This window comes from Grampus griseus (genome assembly GCF_964374135.1).
Source record: "Grampus griseus genome assembly, chromosome: 2".
NCBI classification, from domain to species: domain Eukaryota; kingdom Metazoa; phylum Chordata; class Mammalia; order Artiodactyla; family Delphinidae; genus Grampus; species Grampus griseus.
The window spans coordinates 44,335,304-44,363,107 of NC_139018.1; the positions used below are offsets into that span (position 1 = coordinate 44,335,304).

General features: G+C 37.9%; 1 protein-coding gene across 3 annotated transcripts in view; it reads right to left on the reverse strand.

Moving 5' to 3' along the window:
- TMEM260 (transmembrane protein 260) overlaps nucleotides 1-26,494 on the reverse strand; it is a gene marked incomplete at its 5' end in the record, with an annotated part of 61,220 nt that extends 34,726 nt beyond the window's left edge. For all 3 annotated transcript variants that reach the window (XM_082647958.1, XM_082647957.1, XM_082647956.1), the window contains 3 exons: nucleotides 20,082-20,233; nucleotides 20,962-20,993; nucleotides 26,335-26,494. In XM_082647958.1, the coding sequence (XP_082504084.1) occupies nucleotides 20,082-20,233; nucleotides 20,962-20,993; nucleotides 26,335-26,494 (344 nt within the window). The remainder of the gene's footprint in view (nucleotides 1-20,081; nucleotides 20,234-20,961; nucleotides 20,994-26,334) is intronic.
- Between the last annotated feature and the right edge of the window lie 1,310 nt (nucleotides 26,495-27,804).

A 27,804-nucleotide genomic window follows, 5' to 3' on the forward strand; every position in this document is an offset into this window, starting at 1 on the left:
CTACATTTATCTCCCAACATTTGGCAAAATATTTCTTGGTCACAATATTTGGTGCTTTTAAGATCTTGTAAGCTAGATTCTTAGTTTCTGATGATTTCTTCTTTACACAAGGTCAAAGTTAAAAATGATATATCTTTTAAAGAGAAGGATGGGAATGTGAATTTTAGAAACCCAGAAGAATCAAATGCTACACTTGGAAACAAATTCCTCGCCCCCAAATGCCAACAAGAGCCCCACATTTCAAATCAGTCAAGGAAACTGGATCTCAATTCAGAGATAAGATTTGAGACTGGTAGTGTGGCATATCAAACCAAAACAACTTCCTATTTCACTATAAATCTAAAGCTATGAAAATTAAAGCTATTACTGAAAATCTATTGCTTACAAGCATTATTCAGCAAGCATCTCTGTGTCTAATAATTATGATATTATATGGTCCCAGGGCATTACTTTTTAGCTGTATTGCTTTGTATAAAAAGTATGGAGTAACTGCATGGCTTTTAATCAATCTTAATAGAAAAAAAAAAAGCTAAAAAATTTCAGTATCACCAAACTTGTTTTCTTTGAGTTTCTCTTTACAATTTTTCTGTTTTCTTTCCCTTATAAAAATCATCAGTTTCCTATTTCTTGCAGAGTACCCCATTCTCCCAGTTATCCTGATTCAGTACCCTAAAGTTATTTCTTCCTTCCAAATTCCTTCCCAGATTCCTTTCGATTTGTATTCCTATTGCCTTAGACTCAATTATTTTAATAGTTTCCTAACTTGTCTTATGTTTTTCCAACCTTCTGCAATATAACATCAGATTAAACTTTCTGAAACATACTCTTTGTGAATACTCTTCATCCCTATAGGATAAATAAGAAATGAGTTAGGCTGGAATCCAGGCTCCCAATAAACCAGACACCCCTAGCCACTAATTACCAACATGATCTCCCACCAACTAGTCAAGCTCCTCAAAATTCCCTAATAAGACAGGACTATTCCTAGCTCTGCACCTTTGCTCATGCTGTAGTGCTGAACTGAATATCTTCGCTGCTCCTTTATTAAAACTCTGCTCTTTTCTCAATTTTCTCTTCAATTCCCTGGTTTCTAGCCCATCTCTGCATATTGATAGCATTTAACTGTCTGTAACAATTATTTTGACATTGTTTTTGAAATATGAACTGGAGTTAAACTTCACTTAGATTGGAAGCATCTGGCCCCAAGCACAGAAAGGAAACTTAGCAAATGAGAGAATGAATTAATCTTCAAGTATTAGCAACATTTTAAAGGAACTAAGTTTCAGCTCTCAATATGACTCTGGACAGTCAGCATAAGATGCAAGATTCCTTCCTCTACTTAAAAGAAAGGAAGTGCTCAAACGGAGACATGACAAAAGGATATAGGAGCCAGCTTACAGGGCTCTCATGGCCAAACTGGGCATAACTTGATCATCAAGATAATTATAGTAATAGACTGTAACCCAATGAATAAATAAGAATCTATGAATCTATAGTGATACAAAAATTGGGTGAGAAGAGAAAGTCCATGGAAAGTCAACTAATAACTAATAACTGCAGAAGAAATGATGGAATTAAAATCACCATTTGGCAACTGTCATAACAATAATCAATGGATACCAAAATAGTTGGTAAGAGGTTTGCAGTAACAGAAATATGTACATAGTCTAAAGGTATCATCCTGTAAACAGATTAATTACAAAGGGAGAAATGGTAACTTTACAGTGGCAAACTGGACAGACACAATCTTAACCACATGATCAAAGTTGACAGCCCAGTAATGGGACAAACAAACATCATATGCTTCCTTATCTATTGCAATAAAAAGAATACAGCATCATTTCTATGGCATTCCTGCCAAAAATGCATTACCTGAATTCAAGCAAGAGGAAAGACAAACTCAAACTGAAGGACACTACAAAATAACTGGCCCGTATGTATCAAAAAATGTCAAGGTCTTGACAAAAAACAAAAACAAATCTTGAGGAACAGTTTCAGATTAAAGAGGAATACACAACAGAATAAAAGACATGATCTAGGATTTTCTTCTACTATAAGAACACTATCTGAGAAAATTGGAAAAATTGAATCAAGTCTGAAGGTTAGGTACCAGTGTTGTATCACTGATAATTTCTTTGAGACCTCCACTGTGGATATACAAGAAAATGTTTTTAAGGAACATATCTTGAAGCATTTAAGGGTAAAAGGATACTATAACTGCAGCTTATTCTTAAATGGTTAAAAAACAAAACAAAACACTACATGCATACTCACTGAGTCAAGCATAAAGCGAATGTGGTATACTAACATCTGGGGAACCTGGGTAAAGGGTAGACAGAGTTGGGCTCTTCTTGCCACTTTTCTATAAATCTGAAATTACGGCAAAAGAAGAAGTTAAAAAAACAAATCAGGGGCTTCCCTGGTGGCGCAGTGGTTGAGTCCGCCTGCCGATGCAGGGGACACGGGTTCGTGCCCCGGTCTGGGAGGATCCCACATGCTGCCGAGTAGCTGGGTCCGTGAGCCATGGCCGCTGCTCCTGCGTGCCCGGAGCCTGTGCTCCGCTGCGGAAGAGGCCACAACAGTGAGAGGCCCGCGTACCGCCAAAAAAAAAAAAAAAAAAAAAAAAAATCAGCAAATTTCCAAGATAATTTGCTAACATTTATTGAGTTTCTTGCTAGCTGTGTTTCAGGTATTGCTCTAAGTGCCTTCTTTATATTAATTCATTTAATATGCACAATAACCCTATGAGTAGACGTGATTTGTCTCCTTTTTTCAAATGAAGAAACTGAGGCTCAGGGAGGCCAAGTAATTTTTCCAAGTCCTATGGTAGGTAATTAAGTGGCAGAACCAGGATTGAAATTGTTAGTCTAGCTATTTAGGACCATGACATTATGGGGTAAAAGATGGTTATTTTAGTTTTAATGTCAAATAATTTATTCCAGACTAATGATACATTGTACTTTTACTTGGTTAACTATGCACTCCTTGAGTAAATAGAACAGAACAAAAGTTTTGTCCATTATTAGAATCGTGTTTATGTCTGTTTTATCAACACAACATACTACCAACTTGAATTGTACACACCTGTCAAGATTGATTTTAACCTTTTTTTTTTTTGAAAGGGCAATTAAAGTTTAAAACCACCAAGCAGTTAATTAAAGAGAACTGATATGTACAAATCCTCAGGAAGAAAACTCATGACTCACTAATCTACAATGATTTTTAACACATTATTATACTCAGGAAGACATCCTAGTGTTTGAATTGTTGACATTAATTATTGGAATTATGAACTATGTTAACTGCCTTTTCAAATATTTCATAAGGTTTTAGAAACTGAAGAGTAAAGGTAAAATTATCAACTTCAGTGATAAAATTTATCCAGTCACCTTAGACTATTACAGATAGTTATGTACATTAGCGTTTTATTGAAGACTTATCCTACAACAGCAAGGTCTTTATAATCTGAATTTTCCCCACCTGATTTCTGTCCCACACCACCCTCCTGCCAAGGTCAGGATGGTTTTACAACAAATAATCCGTATACTCTTTCATTAGATTTTTCTTGGTATCAGAGAAATAATTTGTGAGACTGCTGAGTAAGGTGATAGAAGAGAAGATAACTGATTATAAAACCAGTAATGGAAATCAAACCTATAATCATGATCTTTTTAGCATCTCAAATGAGCTTGCTTAGAAATCAACTCAGTCTATAGGAATTTGGGTTGTAGTCCTAATATAAATTGAAGACAAAAGGGTAGTGGACCTTTCCTTTTCTTTTCTTTTGGTTTTGCTGCTTAACATCTAAAATCCTCTCCTATGCTTGAGGGATATGAGTTTATGAGGCAAGGCCCCTCCTATTATACACACTGAAAATACGAGATACTTTTCCAATCCCCCTTGCAGCTAGAGCATTGGTGTATGACCTGGGCTCTGTCTGTCAGAATCACCTGCTCCATTCTTTGAACTGGAAAATCGTGAGGCCAAGAAGCAGGGATGGAGACAGAATCAGACATGGCTGGTGGGATTTGTGCATCATTTTCACAGACAACGATGGCAGCACTTGGAAGGGCAGTGCTCAGAATCCAGGTCAGTGTTGGTGGTGTAAGCTGGGGTGTCTGGGCCCAGAGATGGCAGCAGTGGTGGTTTCACTAGCATATACCTGCCTAGGACTCTGAATATTTTGGGCTCTGAGCCTGGTAATCCATCCCTCCTAGAAATTCTGCAAGCTGTGCAACTTCCTTCTTTTTTTTCCAGTACTAGATTTGAATGTTTCCTTTTGTAAAAAGCTTTATTGAGACATAATTCATATACTGTACATTCACCCATGTAAAGTGTACAATTAAATATTTTTAGTATATTTACAGATATATGCAACGATCACTACAGTCAATTTTATAACATTTTCATCACCTCAGAAAGAAACTCTCTCTCCTTTAACTATCTCCCCCCATCCCCACGCGCAATCTCACTGCCAGGCTTAAGCAACCACTAATCTACTTTCTGTCTGTGAATTTCCCTCTTCTGGGCTTTCTTATAAATGGAATCATAGAATATGTGGACTTCTGTGACCGGCTTCTTTCACTTAGCACAACGTGTTCGAGGTTCATCCAACTTGTAGTATCAGTATCTCATTTCTTTTTATGGCTGAATTAATATTCCACTGTATAGATATACCAAATTTTGCTTATTCATTCTTCCGTTGATGGACATTTGGATTGTTTCTACCTTTTGCCTACTATGAATAGTGCGCCTATACACATTTGTGTACAAGTTTTTGTGTGGACATATGCTTTCATTTCTCTAGGGTATGTAACTAGGAGTGGAATTGCTGGAGCCTATGGCAACCCATTTAATCATCTGAGGAACTGCTAGACTGTTTTCCAAAGTCACTACATAATTTTACATTCCCACTAGCAATGGATGAGGGTTCTGATTTTTCCACAACCTAGTGAACACCTGTTATCTGATTTTTTGATTCTAGCCATCCTAGTGGGTGTGAAGTGGTATCTCCCTGAGATTTTTTTTTTAAAGCATTTTTTAAAAAAACATTTATTTGGTTGCGCTGGGTCTTAGTTGTGGCAGGCAGGCTCCTTAGTCATGGCAGCCGGGCTCCTCAGTTGCAGTTCTCCAGCTCCTTAGTTGAGGCATGCGACCTCTTAGTTGCAGCATGCATGTGGGATCTAGTTCCTTGAGTAGGGATCGAATCCGGGCCCCCTGCATTGGGAGCGCAGAGTCTTAACCACTGTGCCACTAGGGCAGTCCCTCACATCGAGATTTTGATTTGCATTTCCCTAATGGCTAATGATGTTGCACAACTTTTTAAGCACTTATTGGCCATTTGTACATCTTCCCTGGAGAAATGTCTATTCAGATCTTTTGCCCATTTTTAAAATTGTGTTGTCTTTTTATTATTGAGTTGTAGCATTCTTCCCAACTTCCTTTCAATATGTTTCTTTTTTGCTAAACACAGCCAGAGTCAATTGCTTGCAATCAAGAATCCTGACTAAAACAACCTGCCTTCCCTGTTTATTATTTCTATTAAGTCTTCAAGAAAAACTGTGTGAGGAAATTCTGAAAATAAATGCTTAAATGCTTAAAATAAATGCTTGTCAGAGCTTTGTGGGACACGGAAGAGACGGCAGGTATGCTTAAGAGCAGAAAGTTACGCGTGCATCCATAAAGAGAATATACTAAGACATTTTGGAGGCCTCGTCATTTTACTATTTATGTTTTCCATAAAATAAGGTATATAGGCTAAGCCTGTGAGAAGTTCTTTGATTCCAACAGCCTTTTATAAGTCAAACTGTGAATGTCTCTTCAAACACACACGTTTGAACACACTGCCTTTAAAAGGCAGTGTGTTACTTCATACTAAGATTCAGAATCAGCCAACATTTACTGACCACGTAACATGTACAAATTAATGGATTAAGAAAAGTAGAGATAATTTGAAACATCTGTTGTGAGAAAACTCCACAGGCTGAGGAGGGCTACATAACAAGGACTTGTAGGTAGCAAATAACACGTAATAATAAACGCTCAGCTGAGGCTGGAGACCGCAGGGGCTATGGATATGCGGCAGTATAGCCTCGGTCCGCATGGCTGTGGAAAGGTCTGCAGCAGCCTGAGCTGGGCCTGGGCAGGCTGGACGGAGCTGGGGTTAGGGGCTTTACTAGGTAAGCAGGACAGAAGGACAAGAGGGAAAGGTGTTAAAGTATGAACCACAGGGTCTACATTGGATGGGGATGGAAGCAGAGCCAGCAGGGGGCTGATGGAGGGATCAAAAAGATGAGCAAAGGGATCTAGGTCTCCATTAAATGGAAGACAAGTGTAGGGGCATCGAGGAAATGAGGGAGCTGAAAGCTCAAGTCAGGCAGGGAGTGGGAAGTGGGTTGGGAAAGGGGACGGAAAATTGCTTAAGGATGGAACAGGCCTGTAAAGTAAGACGACTCTACTGTCGAAAGGAGCCTGTGATGGAAGAGTTTAATAAAGCTGTTCTCAAAATCATACGATATTCATTAAAATTAAGCATTTTTCTCAAAAGACAAGCAGTACATCATACATTAATAGGTCTGCAGGGTGAGCCCGGTGTAGGAAGACAGGTGTGTGGCCCAGTGCCACATCACACGCAGGCTAACGAGGAGATGTGCCCCCCACGTGAGTACACAGCAAGCTGGGTCTGTGACTGGCTAACCCGTCAAAGGATAATGTCAGCAATGGTGAGGATGAGGGGGTTCTGAAGACTTCGGAGGTCTCCAGTTCATTCACTGACTCTGTAGGCAGGCAGTCTCATTATATTGTTCACGGTATACACATTATCTGCGCATGCTTCGTTTCACCTTATTGAGATGGAGATAACTGACTAAAGAGCAAGCTGATGTCGAGGATGCTTTTCTGAAGGCAAGTTTCAGGGTTACGGTGAGGCTCAGGATTGGCTTCACACTGTCCACATCTGCAGCCTCCACCCTCTGTTCTCACCCTGGTTCTCTACTAAAATTGTTCTCACTGGGGTCCCCAATGACCATCTAACTGCCAAATACAACAGGCTCTGGGGACCCCTCTGCTGCCCTGGGTCACTCCCACAGCCACACTCATTGAGTTGACATCTGGACCTCACATCCTCTGGGTTTCCTTCTATGGCTCTGGATCTTCCTTATGTGTTTTCTCCAAATGGCTCCTCTTGCATTTAACTCCTTTGAAGCCAGCGTTTCCCAAGATTTCTTTCTCAGGACATTGTTCTCACTCTGCTCTGCCTGGGTGACTTTATTCACCATCTTGATTTCACCTGCCAGCTACAAACTAAAGGAACCAAATGTCTCCAGAAATGCCTCTCCCTTAGTTTTGAACTTACCTTATCCCCAACTTACTGTTGTACCGTCACCACAAAGCCACCCCAACTCTGGACATTCCATAGAACCTCAGTGTCCGTACATGCAAAACTGATTTCTCATCCCCCTCCCTGAAATAATTCCTGCTCCCGTGTTCTCTATCTTAGTAAATTTCATTATCTTCCTCGTTTAGTTATCTAAGTTAAGAGACCTAGGAGTCATCATCAGAGCTCCTCTCCCCTTCTCCCTGCAAAACATATCACATCCTGCCAACTGTACTTCATCAACATTTTAAAAACTCGCGCTCTTCTCTCCACCCACATCACCACTGCCCTAGTTCAGCTCATCTGAATCCACACCTCAGGTTCACACCAATACTGCAGCTTTGCGTGCTGCCTGCTTCCAGTGCTAGGCCCACCACTGCCACCAGAGTGAGGGACCTCAAGCATATCTGATCTTGAACTTTTCTGCCTCCAACCCTTTAAGGATTCCTCTCTGACTATCAAGCATATTCCAAGCTCCCCATGACAACAGACAAGGATTTTCGTGATCTGGTCTCAGTCCACCTGTAGCTTCATTTTTGACATAACCCATTTCGAGCTGTGCTCCAGCAACACTGAATGACTTGTTAAGTCCTTGTGCTCATAGGCTCTTTCTCCTCCACCTCTGGGTTTCTCTGCATAGGAGGTTCTCTGTATCTGGAACATGGTTCTGCCTTCACTTGGCCACTGCCACTCATTGTGTACAACTCAATATGGGCATCACCTTTCCAAGAAGTTTTCCCGAAAGTACTTTCACCAAGACTAGGGTAGTTGCTCCATCTCCCAATTCTCATTAAACATAATAAATGGGTACTGAATAGGTAGATTTTTCTGTATTTCTGAGGAACAGAATATTTTAACTGTAACCTAATCAAAACATAGGAAGGAAACCAGATGTGAGGAACTTAAAACTCTCCAAGAGAATTATTTTTGGATTACTGATACCACTAGATAGCCATGTCAGCATTTTAGCACTTTTTAAAAGGTAAAAGTATATTGCACTTTACATATATGTGTATTTGTGTATCCCATATAGAAAAGCTATATGACTTTTTGAAAACTAAATGTTTATATATATATATATAATTTCAGATACACTTTATCTTCAGTTTTTAATGCTCTTCAAATATCCAAATAGCAATGGTTTCTAATTACCGCAACCTAAGTCCAACCATCTCTAGTAATGCTTTATAAAATAACTTATGCCATTACTTAGAAATTATTCTTTTTTAATTGTAAAAAATCGAAAGAAAAGATGTTTTGGTAGTGGAGTAAATTTTGTTTCTTTTAAGGACCATGTCCTTTATCACTGCTGTTCTTTACTGTTATAAAAGTGATGTTTTAGTAACAAATGCGATTAAGGGAAAAAAACTAAAAGATTCATTGTATTTTGTTACGTTGATTTTTTAAAAATAAAGTGAGGTCCATATGGATATATCTTTCAGAAACTAGGGAATAATCATTGCATCATTCTGTACTTTAATTCAAGTGTTTAAATATTCTTTTGGTAACAGTATAGAAATAATAATTTACTTTAAAAGTTTTTTTCATATTACTTGATTTATTCCTTGTCTGTAACACAAATATTTCAAAGCAAAAAATAAAATATGGAAGGTTCACAGTTACTCATATTGCCTTTCACACTGATGTGTAAAGAAGATCCCTTACAGTTTCTCAAACTTCTGTGAAATTTCAAACGAAATACCTCAAAGTTTCCATTTTATGTCTTTTTGAGGCAAATATCAATGAACCATTCATATAAATAAGCCACTGCGAATTTGAGATAGAAAAAGACATTAAATGTGCAGAAGACTTATCTAAGTGATGCTGCAAAAATCACATTGACAAATATGTCTGTAGGTGAATCTGGTCTTAAACTTTTTAAGCAAATAAGATGACTTAGCGGGACTTCCCTGGTGATCCAGTGGTTAAGAATCCACCTTCCAATGCAGGGGACACAGGTTCAATCCCTGGTCAGGGAACTAAGATCCCACATGCCACAGGGCAACTAAGCGCACGCTCTGCAACTACTGAGCCCATGCGCTCTGGAGCCCATGTGCCACAACTAGAGAGCCCACGTGCCACAACTACTGAGGCTGCATGCTCTGAAGCCTGTGCACCACAACAAAGAGCCTGCACGCTGCAACGAAAGATCCCGCATACAGGAACTAAGACCCGATGCAGCCAAATAAGTAATAAATAAATTAAAAAGAAAAGATGACTTAGCAAGCACTGTTTTAAATCTGTTTATCAGTTTTTTTAAAAATGGCATGAATTCTATGAATCTATTGAATACTTTAAAAAACATCTTTAGGGCTTCCCTGGTGGCGCAGTAGTTGAGAGTCCGCCTGCCGATGCAGGGGACACGGGTTTGTGCCCCGGTCTGGGAAGATCCCACATGCCACGGAGCGGCTGGGCCCGTGCACCATGGCCGCTGAGCCTGCGCGTCCGGAGCCTGTGCTCTGCAACGGGAGAGGCCACAACAGTGAGAGGCCCGCGTACCGCCAAAAAAAAAAAAAAAAGCACTATAAAAAACATCTTTATTAGAGCATAATTGCTTTACAATGGTGTGTTAGTTTCTACTTTATAACAAAGTGAATCAGTTATACATATGTCCCCATATCTCTTCCCTCTTGCGTCTCCCTCCCTCCCACCCTCCCTATCCCATCCCTCTAGGTGGTCACAAACCACCGAGCTGATCTCCCTGTGCTATGCAGCTGCTTCCCACTAGCTATCTATTTTATGTTTGGTAGTGTATATATGTCCATGCCATTCTCTCACTTTGTCCCAGCTTACCCTTCCCCCTCCCCGTATCCTCAAGTCCATTCTCTAGTAGGTCTGTGTGTTTATTCCCGTCTTGCCCCTAGGTTCTTTGTGACCATTTTTTTTTTTTTTTTAGATTCCATATATATATATATATATATATGTTAGCATACGGTATTTGTTTTTCTCTTTCTGACTAACTTCACTTTGTATGACAGACTCTAGGTCCATCCACCTCACTACAAACGACTCAATTTCGTTTCTTTTTATGGCTGAGTAATATTCTATTGTATATATGTGCCACATCTTCTTTATCCATTCATCTGTTGATGGACACTTAGGTTGCTTCCATGTCCTGGCTATTGTAAATAGAACTGCAATGAACATTTTGGTACAAGACTCTTTTTGAATTATGGTTTTCTCAGGGTATATGCCCAGTTAATGGGATTGCTGGGTCGTATGGTAGTTCTGTTTTTAGTTTTTTAAGGAACCTCCATAGTGTTCTCCACAGTGGCTGTATCAATTTACATTCCCACCAACAGTGCAAGAGGGTTTCCTTTTCTCCACACCCTCTCCAGCATTTATTGTTTGTAGATTTTTTGATGATGGCCATTCTGACCGGTGTGAGATGATATCTCATTGTAGTTTTGATTTGCATTTCTCTAATGATTAATGATGTTGAGCATTCTTTCATGTGTTTGTTGGCTACTGAATTCTTAAAGCCTCTAATTAATCCATCATCTGTTTTGATTGCTGGGGCCTTTGTTATGAGTTGGACCAATTATGAGCCTTCTCGATGAAGGGTTCCCCAAAATGGGTGATTAAACAAGTTAGTTGTAATCTAACTCTTTTGGGCAATAATTCTAACCAGAACACACATTCTGCATTTTTTTCCCCCTGAAAAGGCTACAACATATATTTGTAATTTTTTGGCAGAGTTAGATTATATAAGTAGAGTGAAACACTATGCATAAATAATGGTACATGAATTGGTAGTCCAAATTTCTGGCTAAGCAATATTTCTTTCAAACATATATGAAAGGAATATCTAATCTGATATTGTTATTTAAACATGAGTTTTAAATGAAATTGTTGTTCTAAGCCCACAAAACGAGCTGTTTGGTATCGTCCATAAAGTCAAATGTACAGATGGAGTATAAATATAAGTACCTCCCAAATAAGACAAAACAATTGTCATCTATCTGTAGACTAAGTATGAAGGGTTTTTTTCCCAAAGAAAACTGGCATAATCAAAAACACCATTGTGTTTTCACTTAGCAGTCAAGGAGGCCTACTTTCAATTTTCATTTCATTCTTATAAATAAATATGCTTAAGTAATTATTATTTTTTAAAAAAGCAACTAAGGAATTAATGAATTTATTTACCCTTAATATGCTAAAGTGACATCTTAAAATTAGCTCATTAAAATTAAAAGACGTACATTTTTCTACTGAAATTGATGAACCTACTTCAACCACACTAATAGGAAGCTGGAGGGAAAAAAAGGGGAAATTCAAGTGAGGTTGTGAATAAAATGAGAACTGTTTTCAGCAGAACTCACTAATAAATGGCAAAATAATCTAAACTGTTTTCCACTTGAACTAAAGAACACCTCATGATAAGTTATATATAATATGAGAAAAAACTGTTTTCTATTCCCAATCTAGAGGCTCATGAAGCCTCATAGAAGGATATCAAGGGAGATACTTCTTCAAGTGAAATACATATTCTCAGAATCTAACCTGACTTACAGAAAGATAACATCTTACAAGGCTATATGAAGAACACACACTTCAAACATTACTGTGAAATTTTACTAAAACAACCATTGTATTTTAAAAGATAGTCACATGCCAACAATCAAAATCAAGTTTTTACATTATTAGAGAGGCATGCTTAATTTTCAAGGTCTCACATTAACAGAGTAAGGTAATGATATGGATGATTCAAAATAACAAATAATCTAAAAGTCATTGAAGTATGTTTTATATAAATAAATATCTTACAAATATGTTATATATAAAATATATTTTGCAGTATATTGGCAGTAAATACATTTTCCTAATTATTTTTAACTTGGGCTAACACTAAAACCATGTAGTTCACATTCCAGGAGATCACAGTGGTCAGTCACTGAGAAAAGATATACCAAGAGTATGACAGATAGTATGGGAAAGGTGGTTAAGTATTTAAAATTTCCCCCAGAAAATGCAAATGACAGAAATTCTCCACTAGGGTTAGGAATATGTGATGCTTTTAAGAGCATCCTGACAAATGTGAGGCTCAGAATTCTATAAGGCCTACATGAGATTCCTAAGAAAGGTACTGAGTGTGCAGCAGTTTTCTCACTTATGGAATACTATTCATCTGTTGACACAATGGATAAATCAGGAGGTTACAATTTACACCATTGACACAGGTTTGCTGTTGATGATAAGGTATATTTTTCTTTCCGCTACACAGTATTTGATTTTCATGTGTAGTCACATGTTTGTCTAACCCTCAATCAAAAGGCAAATAACAGAAACCTGAAATTCTTTCAGAACACACATTTGACGTGCCTCATAAAATTCATGAATGTATTTGTCTTCAGTGTTACCTGTGTGCAAAGAACCCAACATGGAGGGTACACTACTTTCCTTCAACACTGAAAACTCCTACTTGAAGTAAGTAGAATCGAGTAGGAAGGCCACAATGCAGCATCTGAGCATTACTGTTAAATAAATTATTATTAGTGTCAACTCATATTCACAACTTTAAAAAAATGCAGTGGATTACAGGGAAGACATATGGTAAAGCAGGGTACAATTAGTGGCAAATCTACTGCCCCTGTCCTCCCAGGTTCTTATCTTTCTGGGTCTTGTTCATGAAGATCATACAAATGTTATCTCTGGCTCCCATTCACAAAGTCAACACCCATATATTTCTCTCTTCAATGTACCTGGAGATGGTCAAACTGGGAAGCTAAGCTACTGACAAGAGAGGTTTTCAGTTTCAGCTGAACCTTTCTCATTGAGTGGCAGTTCACTCAAGACCCTTTCAACAAATACGTATTGAGTATCTAACATGTTCCAGGTGGGCAAATTATAGTCAGTGGGCATTTGGAGAGCAGTAGAATCTAAATTTTTTCTTGTCATTTTCAAGTTTAGACCTAATAAACATAAATCAATAATTGAGGACATGGTATATTAAAGTTCTACCTCTGAAGCCACCATCACTGCACCTAAAAAATAATGTAAAACATTTCCATCTTTAGTAAATTTGCAAGTAATCCCATTTTCCTATATTTTATAAAAATTTACTTTCACTCCAGGTAAAATCCTACCAAGGTTTATTCTGTTCCATGCGATTCTATCAAAAGGAAGAAAACTGTTCTACCCTGAATTTTCAGCTACGTAAATATCAACTACCAGTACACTGAAAGGAAAAATACAAAGTATTATTCCTGATTTAAAACCACTAAATAAACTTGGGAAAAAAATGGAAAAGGCTTCGAAAAGGAAAAAGGCACAAGTGAAATGGAAGGAACAAGATTATGAATAGCTTCCATAAATAAAATGTAATTACACAATTTCCATTAGAATTAAAATTTGTTCACTAACCAATAAATGATGAAACTAGTCAAGGCTTAGAACAATTCACTTTATTACAGCTCATCAACTTATACCCAAATATCTAAAAGGAAAACAATGAACTGAGCTTTATAGGAATCACCATCATTTACTTTACATTTTACCAAGTTTCCATAGTATGCCAAATGACTTGCACTATGGGAGGCAATATCTTAAGGTACAGCCTAGCTTAAAATAACTCCCAAATTACAGATTTTCATCAATTTTGTTTGAAATTTTTAAAAACACACAAGGCCTTAGGCTTCCCTGGTGGCAGAGTGGTTAAGAATCTGCCTGGCAATGCAGGGGACACGGGTTTGAGCCCTGGTCCAGGAAGATCCCACATGCCCTGGAGCAACTAAGCCCATGCACCACAACTACTGAAGCCTGCGTGCCTAGAGCCCGTGCTCCACAACAAGAGAAGCCACCGCAGCGAGAAGCCCGCGCACCACAACGAAGAGTAGCCCCGCTCGCCGCAACTAGAGAAAGCCCAAAGCCCGTGCACAGCAACAAAGACCCAACACAGCCAAAAATAAACAAATAAACTAATTTAAAAAAGAAAAGAAAAAAGCACGCACACAAAGCCTCAAGATTAGCTTATTACTCAATCTTGACAGTGTATTTTGTATTCAGTAGCAAAACTGAAATTGGTTAAAAGTATAGTCCAGCATATTATTCTCAAAGTCCTTTTTAACTGAAAACTTAGAAAATGCTGCATAATTTTTAAAATGTTATATACTAAAGGTATATGAAGTAAAATGTTAAAATGTTATATACTAAAGGTATATGAAGTAAACGTAAAAGATCCAACTAACTAAGATCAACAGAATGAGGGTATTAAACTACTTTCATCAGCAACACTAACTTACTAAACAACAGAGATTTAATATAAAGTAGTCTTATTATGCGAAGTTATGAAGTATATTGTAATATTTCAATTCATTAAGACTGTTTTCTACTTTTTATGGCTTTGAAAAGCAGCAAATCTATATGAGTTATGGTTTATAAGTTTATTTGTAGCTTTAAGAAATATATGCATTTATTATTATAGCCATAATGACTGATGACTAGTTCCAGTGGCAAAATCTCGGCAGGAAACAGATTTAGCAATTTAAATGTTTTATAAGTTTCTGTAATTGAGGAAACTTTTCATAATCTGACGTTTGTTAAAACCACTTATTAGAAATTATGCAGCACAGTAGCTGTGGAAATATGAGCTAGCTTCACAATTATAAAGTCAGCCTATGTAGCCCTTTCCTATTGTATATAGTGGCATAAACCCCACGGCGGCCTATCAGCTAACTGGCAGGCAGGGGGCTGCTCTATTCAAAGTGAGAGATACAAGCTGCAGGGCAAAAACCTGGCAGCTCCCATCTGACCCCACAATCCCCTACTGGTGACAGCTCCAAGCTCCATGGCAAATTAGGCCTTCTCATATTACAATTGGAGAAGACAGATTCCATTAGCAGTATCTGAAATTGAGTGGAGAGCTGCACTGTTATCAGACTTGACTCATAAGCACTGCTATTAATCAGAGCTATGATAGCATTTATATATTTCAAGCTATCTGCTGCCGCTGTGATATTCTGCTACAAAGGGTTGATGGGACTTAGGAAAGTGAACAATAGAGCTTTCTGGGAAAAGCAGAGTAAATCAAGAAAGTCTATGACTTCCGCACATTCTGAAGGGATTGTGGTTTACATAAATTTTCTCCCAATTGGAGATTGAGCTCTTCCTCATCTTACACATGGGATTTAGTTGTCACTCAATGGTAACAGCTGTGAAAAGGTGAAGCGGCCCACCGCTCAGAATATTGCCTTCGCTTTTAAAGCAATTAACCCATGAACAGGAGGATACCTGGTGATATCAAAGGGATTAGGCCAGGCAATGCATTATTAACATTTCCTTGAACTAATTCTAACTCTGACTAGCTGTCAGAAGAGACTCTACAGTCTTAAAAAAGAGTTTTTGCCCTGCTTTTTTCCCTTCAAAACGAAATGCTATTTGAGCCTAATATGTCCCTCTACTTATAAGAAAATGCAAATGAACCAAGCTCTTAATATGCTTAGCCAGTCTGAGTCAATGCAATTTTAATACAAGTATGAGAGAAATATATGATCAATTAACCAGGGATCAAGACAGATATTCTCCTGAATAGAAATTAATACTCCAGTACTTTCCATTCTTCTTCAACTACAAAAACTTGGTGACTATTTGTTACTTATGCATAGTTACCTCTGAAATTAGAAGAGCTTCACATTATTCTCTATGGCAATAATCTAAAATACTCTTTGAGCTGGAAAATCCAAACGTCTCCTTAAGCAGGAGATTCTACGTTCTCTAAGGTATGGCATTTTAATTTTCGATTTTTATTGAATGGAATCTTAGCTGAAGCTATAAGAACAGCAGACACAGTGCTCAGAATCAAGTGTTCCTGTTCCAAAAGTTTAAAAAAATTAATTTTTAGCAGCGGCATAATGTTTAGGAATACATAACTTATAAAAAATAAAATATGCATAAATAAAATACTGGCACAAAACAGTCTTCCAGGAGATATTTAAATATCACTGAAATTGGTTGTAAGTTCTTTGTAGTAAGCAGGCATAGTTTCAAGATACCTTTAATTATAATTAATATTCATATATTCTAGGGAACCTGCTTGACATTAAGAGATCTGATTTCTTACTGTACAATGTTAATGGTGTTAGAAAGTTTTTTTATGCAAGTTTCCTGAAACAGTGCCTTTTAGAAAAACTGTTTATTGAATAGTAACTTTCTCTTACTTTCTTTAAAATAAGCACTGAATTTTGATTATAAAAACTAAAGGAATTTTACTTTCGATTCATATGAGTGTGTAACAAATATTGTTCAATGAATTCTTCTATAGTTCCATCTGGCCCATACTAGCTTGAAAAGGATATGCTGACTCTCAAGCCTGCTGAAAATATATTCCCTGCCCTGTAACTATCAAAATACATGATACAAGACATGCCCTCACCTGAGATCATAAGCAATTTAAATCTTCCCTCAAGTAAAGAATTTTTATATGATACTATCAACAGACTCCATTCTATTTCAGTGTTACCAGAACATATGAAATGTAAGCATGTTGATATTAATTACAGTGATTTCAGTACTCCTTCCTTACTAAGTATATAGGATCTAGTTTGAGGTTTCTTAGAAAACAATTTTGAAATTCAAGTACTAAGGAAAGCTAAATGATGTTCCTATTAGTGATTTACATACCTATAACTTTTAAAATTTTATATTAATAGGATTTGTGAATTTCAAATATGACATTTTAAATATCATACTAAAAAATCATTTACTTCATTGGCCTTAAAAGAGAAAATCCCAGTTTCTCTAAATCACTAATTGTAGTACAGTCAAATGCACAGATGTACATATTAATAAAATGAATACTCTTTCCTATAAATGAAATAGATTAAACTCCCTTAACATAGTGCATGCTTTAAAATACCCCTGAAGGGGACAATACATAAATAAATACATGCAGAAACAACTGCCACAATCTTACTATTTTTAATTCAATAAACTACAGTGACACAGCTTTCAATGTACTGTTTTACTCATATGCTTTCTACATCAGGGCAAAGCAAATATAAAAGAGCTCTTGCCAACCATTAGGAAAGATTGACAAAATATGCAGTGTTAATGACATCTTAAAGGCTTTTAAAAGCAAGATGTAAGAAAAGCAAAAATTACAAAGTAATTGGAAACAACGAATAAATTGTTCTTTCAATCTAAGTCATGTTTACTGAAAAAATGGAGCTTTTTACATCAACATATTTAAACAGAAATTTGCTTTTGAAATACAATCTTTGTTTAAAAGGTACAGAAGGTCTTTATACCCCCCCCCAAGAGCTAAATATAGTGAATGCTATGTGAACAATTACCTGAAAAAAACCTAAAACTGTTGAAAGAATTAATTTCCTGCACACCAGTCAGCACTAATCCTACATGTACAGTAATGTTCTCTTAAGTGATGGGGGAAAGAAAGAATACAGCTGTCTCCTGGATCAAAACCCTTCAATATTCAACAACAAAACGGAATGATGACTTGGTCGGCAAATGAATAAAGTAGTGAAATGTCTCCTGAATGAGTTCTGGTGAAGGAGTCAACCTGTGAAGGAATACATTTACTGTACACTGGGACAGGAAAAAAGCCGTCACTGTAATGGCTGCACAAAAACCGCGTCCTGCTCTTGGGCTTATATTCACAGAAGGAAGGTTTTAAAGGCTAGGTTCAGGTCATATGACAAATGAAATTGTAACAAGCCAGCTGACATTGTATAATGTCTTCTTCTACTGGATCAATAGGCTACTGTTAGTCCTATTACCATAGAGATGGCTTGCTCTTTCCTGAAGGGTGGCTATTGTTTGACAAAACAGATTTGCCACTTGAACTAGGTTGTTCCCAAAGGACGTGTACCTTGTCAATTATTTGTATTCAAAATAATGAAGTATTTTCATATTAAAAGTATGTAAGAGATAATGTTGTCAGGTCCCTTTTCAGAAAGAAAGCAACTTTTCCAAAGTACTAGATTACTAAAAGCATGCAAATATCCAATTTAGTCTATGAAGAGTTTTTGATTTAAAACATATGTCAGCAAGTATACAAATTTATCATTAAGACTGTATATTAAAAGAAAAGGGTCACAGGCTTGTGTGCTAATCTAAAACCCATTATAATCAAGCATAATAACTAATCAAAGCTATTTTAAAATGTGGACAACTCAAAGGAAAATTATTGTCCCAAACTATTCGGATTCTGGAAAGATAAAGATTTTTATATATGATTTTTACAGTGGTTTTTATGTGGAAGGGCATTGACAATTAATATAGTGGAAAACATGGAAGAGTTTTAGAAAACGAATCACTTTACTTGCTTAAGAGCTGGCTACAGCATTTAAATATATGTATATGTTGTAGAAATAATCTAAAATACAGATGAACTAACAAAACAAATACAAGTATTAGTTTTCTTTAAAATGTCTTTGTCTTAAATGTCTTGCGAAAACTCATACATTTAATAAAAGACAGGTAAGTTCTAAATTTCAACCTAGATATTTAAAAATAAAAAGTTTTTCTCTCAGAGAAAATGACAGTCTTAATTATAAAGGATCAGAAGGAACAATTCTAATAATGATTATTCTAATCATTTAGAAAGAGAAAGTATTCATAACACTAATTAATCCAAGCAGAAATGTTATTTTAAACATTTCATACTTAAAGATATGGCTATCACTGAAAACCTGTAAGACCGAAATAGAAACAAATTAAATAATACAGATTAAAGTTTAGTAAATGATCAACAATTACAACTTTAAATCTGAACGCTTTCCACAAATAGATTTAATAGTAAGCTTTAGCCATAATTATTGTAACTTTTATCTTTCTACAAATAATCAAAAGGGAATTTACAAAGAATTTAGTCAAAGGGCAGTGATATGACAAATGTAAATAAAAACATTAGTCTCCAAAACTGACATCTGAAATTGTCTATTCAAATTATACTCTATTTACATACAAAAATTACTTGTTTTTATAATAAAATCTGCAATACTTTTTGAAAGAAATGTTCTAACTTGGTTTCCCCTTTGCAGGAAAAATAATTTGTATTTTTGACTATAATCCTTTTAGGCATAAGTTAGACTGAGTTAATACCGAAGGAGAGAGAAACAGCAAAGGCAAATGTGTTTAGCAATATCCTAAACTAATGACCTGTTTTTTTAAAAGCAGCATAGCCTTCCAAACTAAGAAAGCCTTCCATCATGAAGTAAGTGGTGTCTAATTCGCCTATCTTCCCTACAGCAATAATGGAACAAAGTGAAACCTTACTAAAACCACAACCTAAATTGATTTCCTTAGTTAACAGCCTCATTTCAAAAAGTATACATGTGCATATTTAAAATACAATATAATTAGGTATTAGCTCTGGACCTGATAGGCAGCTGCCCATCAGCAATACTATGAGTAATTAAGTGATATTTACCATTTACCAAAAGATGAACTTTATATTGTTGAATTAAACTGGCCCATCTGCATCTTCCTGAAATGACAAACCTTATTAGTTCTGCCTAACCAGAGAACTGTGATAATGAACTGGTGACACCTTCTCTCCGTTGTATGAAGCAGAACCAACTGTGTAATCATTTAAGCAGTCAAACGCATATGAAATTACTGTAAATTGAGAAAGTGAAATCACATGAGTGATTAGGAAAAACCATTCAAGCAACAAAAGATTTTTTTTTGTAATGTATGTACATAGGCCATCTCCAATTAGTCAAAATTAACTAATCAACTACTTTACCTGAAAACGGTGAAAAAAAGTAATGCTGCAGCTACTGCTCCAAATAAGCCACACAGAAGATTGACTCGGTAGGCAACCGAACCAAAAGGAAATAGTATAATTGCCAGTTTAGCCACCAGAGTGAACAAAGGATAGCCAGGAGGATGGGCAACCTAAGGGAAAATTAGCAACAGTCAGAAGGTTTTCATCTAGTAAAGGAAGAGTCACACTGGCTTTAATTGAAAAGCAGCGCTTTTCTCAGGCAAGTATAAAGATTAAGAGACAATGACTAAATGTTTGAATAGTGGTTTTCTATTGTAATCCTCTTGTGCCAATACAAATAAATATTTTCTTTAGTGGATTTGGCAGGGTCTATCACATGGTGTGTCACCTAGAGAAAGGGTGACATATTTCATTGTCAGTTCTTAAGCAGTTTGTTCTCTGGGTTCACAGTACATTAGGGTCATTTAAAAGGCTATTGAAAAAAAACGGGTTCTGAAATATCGTATTGGTTAGTAAGTTGAAAGACCACACTGCTATCGGATTACCACCATGCTGACAGTCCTAAGGTCTTGCCTAAAGGGATCATGCACCACAATAAAGTTTATTAAATAATAAACTTATTAAAACTGTTAACCCGATTTATTTTATTCTCCATAGCTTATACAAAATTTGGGGTGATAATAAGCCAGCTACTGTATATATAGTAAAGGCTTTGCTTTATGATTTAGTTTAATTGGATTTAAAACTTAAAGTAAATTGTCATGTACTGTACTTATAAGTTACTAAAAACTGGGGTTTGAAAATAAATTAATCTACTTTACTCCATGCTTAATTAAACTTTCTTAATTCCTAAAACTGTTAATGAGAGCATTGATTAAACAATAAAACTAATACTTACTCCAAGCTCATGTGCGGCTGTGATCAGTTCCCCTGTGAAAAAATAATGGAAAACCAATAATTACTATTAGAAAATGACACTCCTCCAAAGTTTTCAAAATCCAAATGCTTGCATTGGGGTTTTGCATTAATTTGACTGGATAAAACTGTAAATCTGTGGAGATTTAACAGCATGAAATAGTCTCAGAATATGTTCTCCCTTAGGTATTACTGAACAAACTATCTTTGTTAGTTTTTAATAACTGGTCAGTGTAAATATATGTGAATTCTAGTTTCTAAAAATGCTTATTTTAAGCAACAAGGTCCTATAGCATAGGGAACCATGTTCAATATCTTGTAATAACCTATAATGAAGAATATGTAATATATGTAACTGAATCACTTTGGTGTACCCCAGAAACTAACACAACATTGTAGATCAACTATCCTTCAATTTAAAAAATATGCCTACTTTCCCTCCTGAAAGTTGTTTTCCCTTGCAAATATAAAAAAACTCTTACAGAGCATTAGTGTAAAATGCTGTATTATCCCTCAAGAATTTAGTACAAAACTGTCGGTAAAGATGCAACCTTATGATATGTAAAATGTGCAGACACTGGAGATTTGAACAGTCTATAAAATGTGTCATTCTGCCCTAAACTGACATTTGGATACATCCTCTACATTAATTATGTTGGATATCTTTAAACAATTGCCAAATTCTTATTAACTCCAGGTTATTTTGGTAAGCTTTGACTATCAAAGTACATTTTTTTCAAACCAATAAATCATAATATTTACATAGTTCTTCGTAATTCCTCACCATTAGTAATTACTTCTAAAATTATGATGTAGTAATTCAGTGCTTATTTGTTAATACTTTAAGTATCCAGAGCACAGGGACTATTTCTGATTATCCCTATACACTTAATACAGTACAGTGTAAGAAATCAATCAATATTAATTGATGATTTATGAAAGTACTATTATCTATTGGGAAATGTATTAATGTCCATTTTCTATCCTTCAGTGGATATCAGTACTCTTCATTTCTACTGCCCTGACCGTATTTTAGACCCTTCCTCTCTCTGGCCTGGGCTACAGCGATAGCTTTGACCAATGTTTTATTCCAATTCATCTTCCTACTGAAATCACTAATTACTGCCATCCCCACTCCCCAGAGGTCAGATTGTTTCCTTAGACTAAAACTGCTCAATGGCTGCTCTCTGTGTACTGAATGAAGCTGATTCCTCAGCGTGACATGCAAGCCCTCTATGGCTTCCAGGTCCCCTTCCAAGGCTTATGTCCATGAAACCTATGCTCACCTTTGTCAGATCTGACTACCCACTGTTCCTCTGAATGGTCCTCTTTTGCACCTCTTACCACTCATTTTCTCATCCAGCATTCTCTCCTAAATCCATCAAGGCCTAGTTCAGTTGCTACCTTCTCAGTGACACCTTTCCTTACACATACCCTTCCCCAGCTTCACCCATCAGAATGAATCACTTCCTCCTCCTCCATAGAACCTGCTGGAACCTCTCTATTTAGCACTTAGATTGCCTTTTATTCTGGTTAGTTGTTCTCATTTGTCTTTTCCACTAAGTTGAAAATATCCTATCCATTTCAGGGTTCTGTCAAGACATCAGCACCTCTCCCTCCTCGTGCCACACAGAAAAGCCCTGCACCTAGAGACTGACAAAAAGACCTATCACGTTGTCATCCTTGCTACTCAAGACACCCCCATCTCAGCTTGAATGACTGCTCACTTCACAGAAATCCCGAGGGCACCAAAGACAGATACTGCTCACTTAAGTCATTTACTTAAGGACATCTTTGACGTTTACTGGAGATAGTCAAGAGCATCTTACAAGCCAAAGGCCCTTCTTGTATCTTATATAAATAAATTGTTTATGGTTTTAAAATGCTTAAAATAACTCCTCCCTTTGTAGCTGTTACCAGTATTTTATAGTATTTCATAGTTTTACTCTAGAATGGGTTTGCTCTTTATGTCTTCAGTCCCAAATGGCTTTAATCAATTTTTGGTCTTTATATTTCTGTAGGTGCTATGAAGCACAGTTCAGTTCAGATTTCCAAGGTTGCTATTCATTCTCCTCCATTTAAAATGTACTTAGAATTAAATTTAACATTAAGAAAAATAGCCTATTTTCTCTAATTTCCTTTTACCATTGAAAAGTCAATATGCTGTTATTCTTTGCTGGAGTTGTTGGTAAAAAGATGAACCTGGAATGTGACTAACCTCCATCACCAACTCTTATCAAATGTGAAACTAAAATATAAATAGAAAAGATGCTACTATTCAAAGTCTATGAATGCACCCTTGATAAAAAGCTAAACACGACTCTTAAAATTGAATATGATACAAAAGAGAAAGTAAATATGATAAAAGGGTGCTTGCTTTCCCTCAACCCTTTACACTAGGGTTGCCTCAACTGTTAAGTCCTACTACAACCTGCATCAGAATTACCCAGATGCCTTTTAAAAATGAAGATTTCTTGACCATAACCCAAATCTACCTACACTAAACCCTCTGGCATTGGGGCCCAAGTTTGCCAGGCAATTCTCCAGTACATTCAAGTTTGAGAACCACAGCTTTTTCATCTGGGACACAAATGGGTGGCAAGCTCAGAGCTGTTAGCAGAAGCTTCACCTTTACAAAACCCAGCTCCCTCCGTATTATACTTTTTATATTAATTATAAAATTATATTGTCATATATCAAGTGTGTTAAAGACAGTATCTTAAAAATATATAAACACATATATAAGCTAATTTATTTTTCCCAAGGATAACAAATAGAAGTGAAGGCTAGATTCCTACCCTTTCCTCTACAGGACCAGGAGTGCTCCTGCCCATACATCAACTATGTGTATCAAGCAGTGCAAAAACTAAACTTTGGCAAGGCCACACAATGCGATGGATTCATGGAGTGTAATTTAAGACTTATCAGGAAGAAGAATGCATGCTTTATGTTGGTTTTGAGATGTATTCTATTTATTGGTAAAAAAATTTTTCATAAACACAAAATTCAAAGAGAACAGTACATTCAACATATAAACAAAATCATCAGACATGATTATACAAATTTTACTGGCAACATTTGGAAAACAGTTTATCACTCCCAAAAATGAACATAGAAATATTAGAAGCAACCACTATTCAGCGTCAAACTAAACAAGTCACAATGCCTAAAAAGTCTGATAACTTAAAGTGAATAGATAACTTTATTCTTTGGGGGAAAAAAACAGTATTAATAAAAACAAGGCAACAGCTGTAATAGGGGCGGGACAGGTGTGAGCTATAGCAGCCCCATTCAGCCATTGGCTGGCACTGCAGTGGGCCCCTCCTCCTCCCCATCTGTATAAAAGGAGCTCAAATTTGGATTGAGGGAAGATGTTTTTTGAGACACTAGTCAGCCATCTTCTCGGTCTGCTAGCTTTCCAATTCAAGTGGTTATTCCTTGCTCTAACAACACATCTCTCGATTTATTGGCCTGTCATGTGGTGAGCAGACCACGCTTGGGCTCCGTAACACAACTGTACATTTTAAATAGACTTTATCACTAAATACGTGATGACAGATTTAACAAAGAATTTAGAGCACAGGTTGGTTAAGAGAGCATGTTCTAAAGTCAGTCTACTTGGTTTCTTTCCTTGACGGCCTCTACTTTCTAGCTGTGTGATTCTGGACACAGCTTAACTGTTTTGTCATCTATAAAAATAAAGAAATTGATAGTACCTACCTCACAGGGTAGTAGCTGGGAGGATTAAAATAATTCACGTAAAGCACTTGGAACAGCACTGGCACGTAGTAAGTACTCAATAAGTGTTATTATTATTCATCCTAATCCCGTCCTTCAGGCTCAAACAACCATGGTAAAGAACTGTCAATGTTTTTTTGAAAGTTACAGAACTCCTCAACCTCCGAGTAATGCTCTCCAATGTCAAAACTCTCACAACTATAAAGCTATTTCTATTATTTAGTATAACCCTTAGAAATACGGTAACTCCGTTCCCCACTATACTAATGAAACATTGCTCCTATTTGTTCAATAGGACATGAAAGAAAGAGTCAAGGTAATGACGTGTAAAAGGAACATCAAGGATCCCCAGTGTGGTAGGCAGCCTTGAAGACGGCCTCCAAAGCTTCCCAACTCCAGTATTCTCACTGTGTAATCCTCTCGCCCTTGAGTGTGGGCTGACATATTGACTCACTTCCAAGAATAAAACAGGGCAGTGGTCTGTCACTTCCAAGATTAGGTTACGAAATGACAGAGCTGTCAGGCAGAGGTGCCATCTCTTCCTCTTGACAAAAGTCAGCTTACAGAGAAACCCGTTTGGCAAAGAGCTGGATGGGGTTTAGAAGTTAATCCTCGCTAAGCTGAACCCTGAGAGGACTGCAGCCCTACCCCATACCACGACAGCATCCTTGTCCTAAAAGCACCCACTTAAACTGCACCCAGATTCCTGATCAACAGAAAATGTGAAATAGTAAACGTTTTTTGTTTTAAGCCACTCAATTTGGGGGTATTTTGTTATGCAGGAACTAGGGCACTCAGTTTTTTTTCAGTCTATACATTCATGACCCAAATTTACAGCACCATTCTAACAAAATTACGGATCATTATTAGGCATTATTAGACGGTCAATTTGGCAGCAAAACAAAGCCTGCATCTTGTCTCTCATCCCAAATACATAACGATTATTCATGTGATTTAAATGGCCCACGGGTCACGCTTTTCAATAGAAGCAGCTTTAAGCCGCAACTGGCTTCCACCCTTTCAGGCGTTCTCCCGCAAATAGTCTGCAAGGCTGGTTCCTTTTCAACATTCAGGTTTCAACTAAAATATCACCTCCTCAGAGGCCTTTCCCAACTAGCCATTCTGATGGAGCCACTGCCTACCCCACTGTCAATCACATTTCCCTCTTACTGTCTCCATTAAATTCTCCCCACCTAATATGTTGCTGGCTATTCAGTAGTATTGTCTCTGCCCGCATTACAACACTCTCCAAGATACTTGTACACCACTCCTGTTAGTCTTTTTGTCTGGAACACGATAAGCACTCAGTAAGTAATGTTTGTGGACTAAAAAGGAATGGAAAGCAAAAACTCAGGTCCAGGAAAATGATCGGAGAAGTGGAGAGAGAGGTCGGTAAGTCCCATCAGGCGAAACCAACCAGCCCCGTCTCGAAAGCCTGAGAACTAAAGAGACCAGAATTACAGAAAAATTACACGAATGGAAACACAGATTGGTTCTGGAACGCAAAACCCTGCGGGGGCCCCGGCGGGTGGATGGAGGGGTCGAGCTGACCAGACCTCGTGGGGACAGTGCGGACCAGAGAAGGGGGGCAGGAGGCACGACCCTGAGAGTACGTTACCCGAGTCGCCCCCCGGCACCGAGGGGGGCAGCGTGAGGGTGAACACGGCAGCCACAGCGGCGAACACGGCGACGCCACCGCGGAGGCCCCCAGAGCGCCGCGGCCCCGCTCGGGCTGCCCGCCCCCCGGCCGGGCCCCCGCCGTCGCCATGGAGACCCATGGGCCAGAGGGGACCGAGGATGGAGGACACGGCAGGCCCCAGGACTCGGGACAGCCGGGTATCCCCAGGCCGACGGGCGAGCGCGGCGCGCGGCGGCTTCCGGGTCGGGCCGGGCGTACGGGACCGCACCTTCTGCGCCGGCGCGGGGGGGAGAAAATGCGGGGTCTCGCTGGAGCCAGGCCCAGGCAGCCTTCTGGCGCCGTACCGCGCGCCAGGGTTTACAGAATTATAATATGCTTTCCACTAGCGCATCACAAGCGACAGTCTTCTTTTAAGAAAGGAAGCCTGGGCCCAGGGCCTCCGTCTCTATGGCCTCCCCAACTTCCTAGAGACTTGGTCGGGTCTGACAGAGACAGGAGCCGGGTTGCCAAGCGGGCGTGAGGAAGGGCCGCGACTGCCTCCTGCGGTGTGGGGTGGAACTACACGAGGGGCCCCAGACCGCCAGCCCGAGGGGACGTGTGCGCACAGTAAGTGCCGAGTAAGCCAATACATACATTAATCGCATGTTTACTACGAGTAATTATAAGCTCGTGTGCTAATTGTTAAATCGCTGAGTTATTTTCAGAGAGATTAAAATAAGCTAGTTGGTCTATTTTGTTTCTTATAGCATGAGGAAAACTTAGGAGATAAGTTGAGAAACTTGAGTTTCTGTAGTAAAACAAATAATTTACACCGTGATAAAGTTGTCTCCTACTTTAATGAAGAGAAGTATTTAGATGAAGATTTGACCACACAATGGAAAATGAACTGAAGATACTGCATTTTCCAACTAGCTGTGATGCAAAAAAGAATGGGGACTCTTGGGTCACCACATAGCATGGCTCTTGGCGAGATCTTTAAGCTTACATTTTACATTATTATAGCAATTATTCTGGAGTGGGAGGAGAGGAGGGCAACCTCCCTGGAATGCATCTCAAAAGACACTGAAGATCAGTGACAATCTAAAACGTGTTACAAGCAATCTGACAGGAACATAGTCTCAAATGTAGAGTGACTAACACACTTGCATAGATAGGCAGCCATTGTGTCAGCATCTCAGGTACTACATAGTGCTTTCTCTGCTATATTGTAAGCCCTGGAGAGTAGGTAGGCAGCTTCTAAATGGACCCCCCAGTAATCCCTGACTCCCGGTATTCACTCCCTTGTGTAATCCTCTCTCCTTGTGTGTGGGAAGGATCTAGTGACTCACTTCTGTCTGTAACAGCATAAGGAAAAAGTGATGGATGTCACTTTGGAGATTAGGTTATAAAAGACCGACTTTTCATCTTGCCTGCCCTCCCCTTGGCGGGTGCTATCTCTCTTGCCCTCCC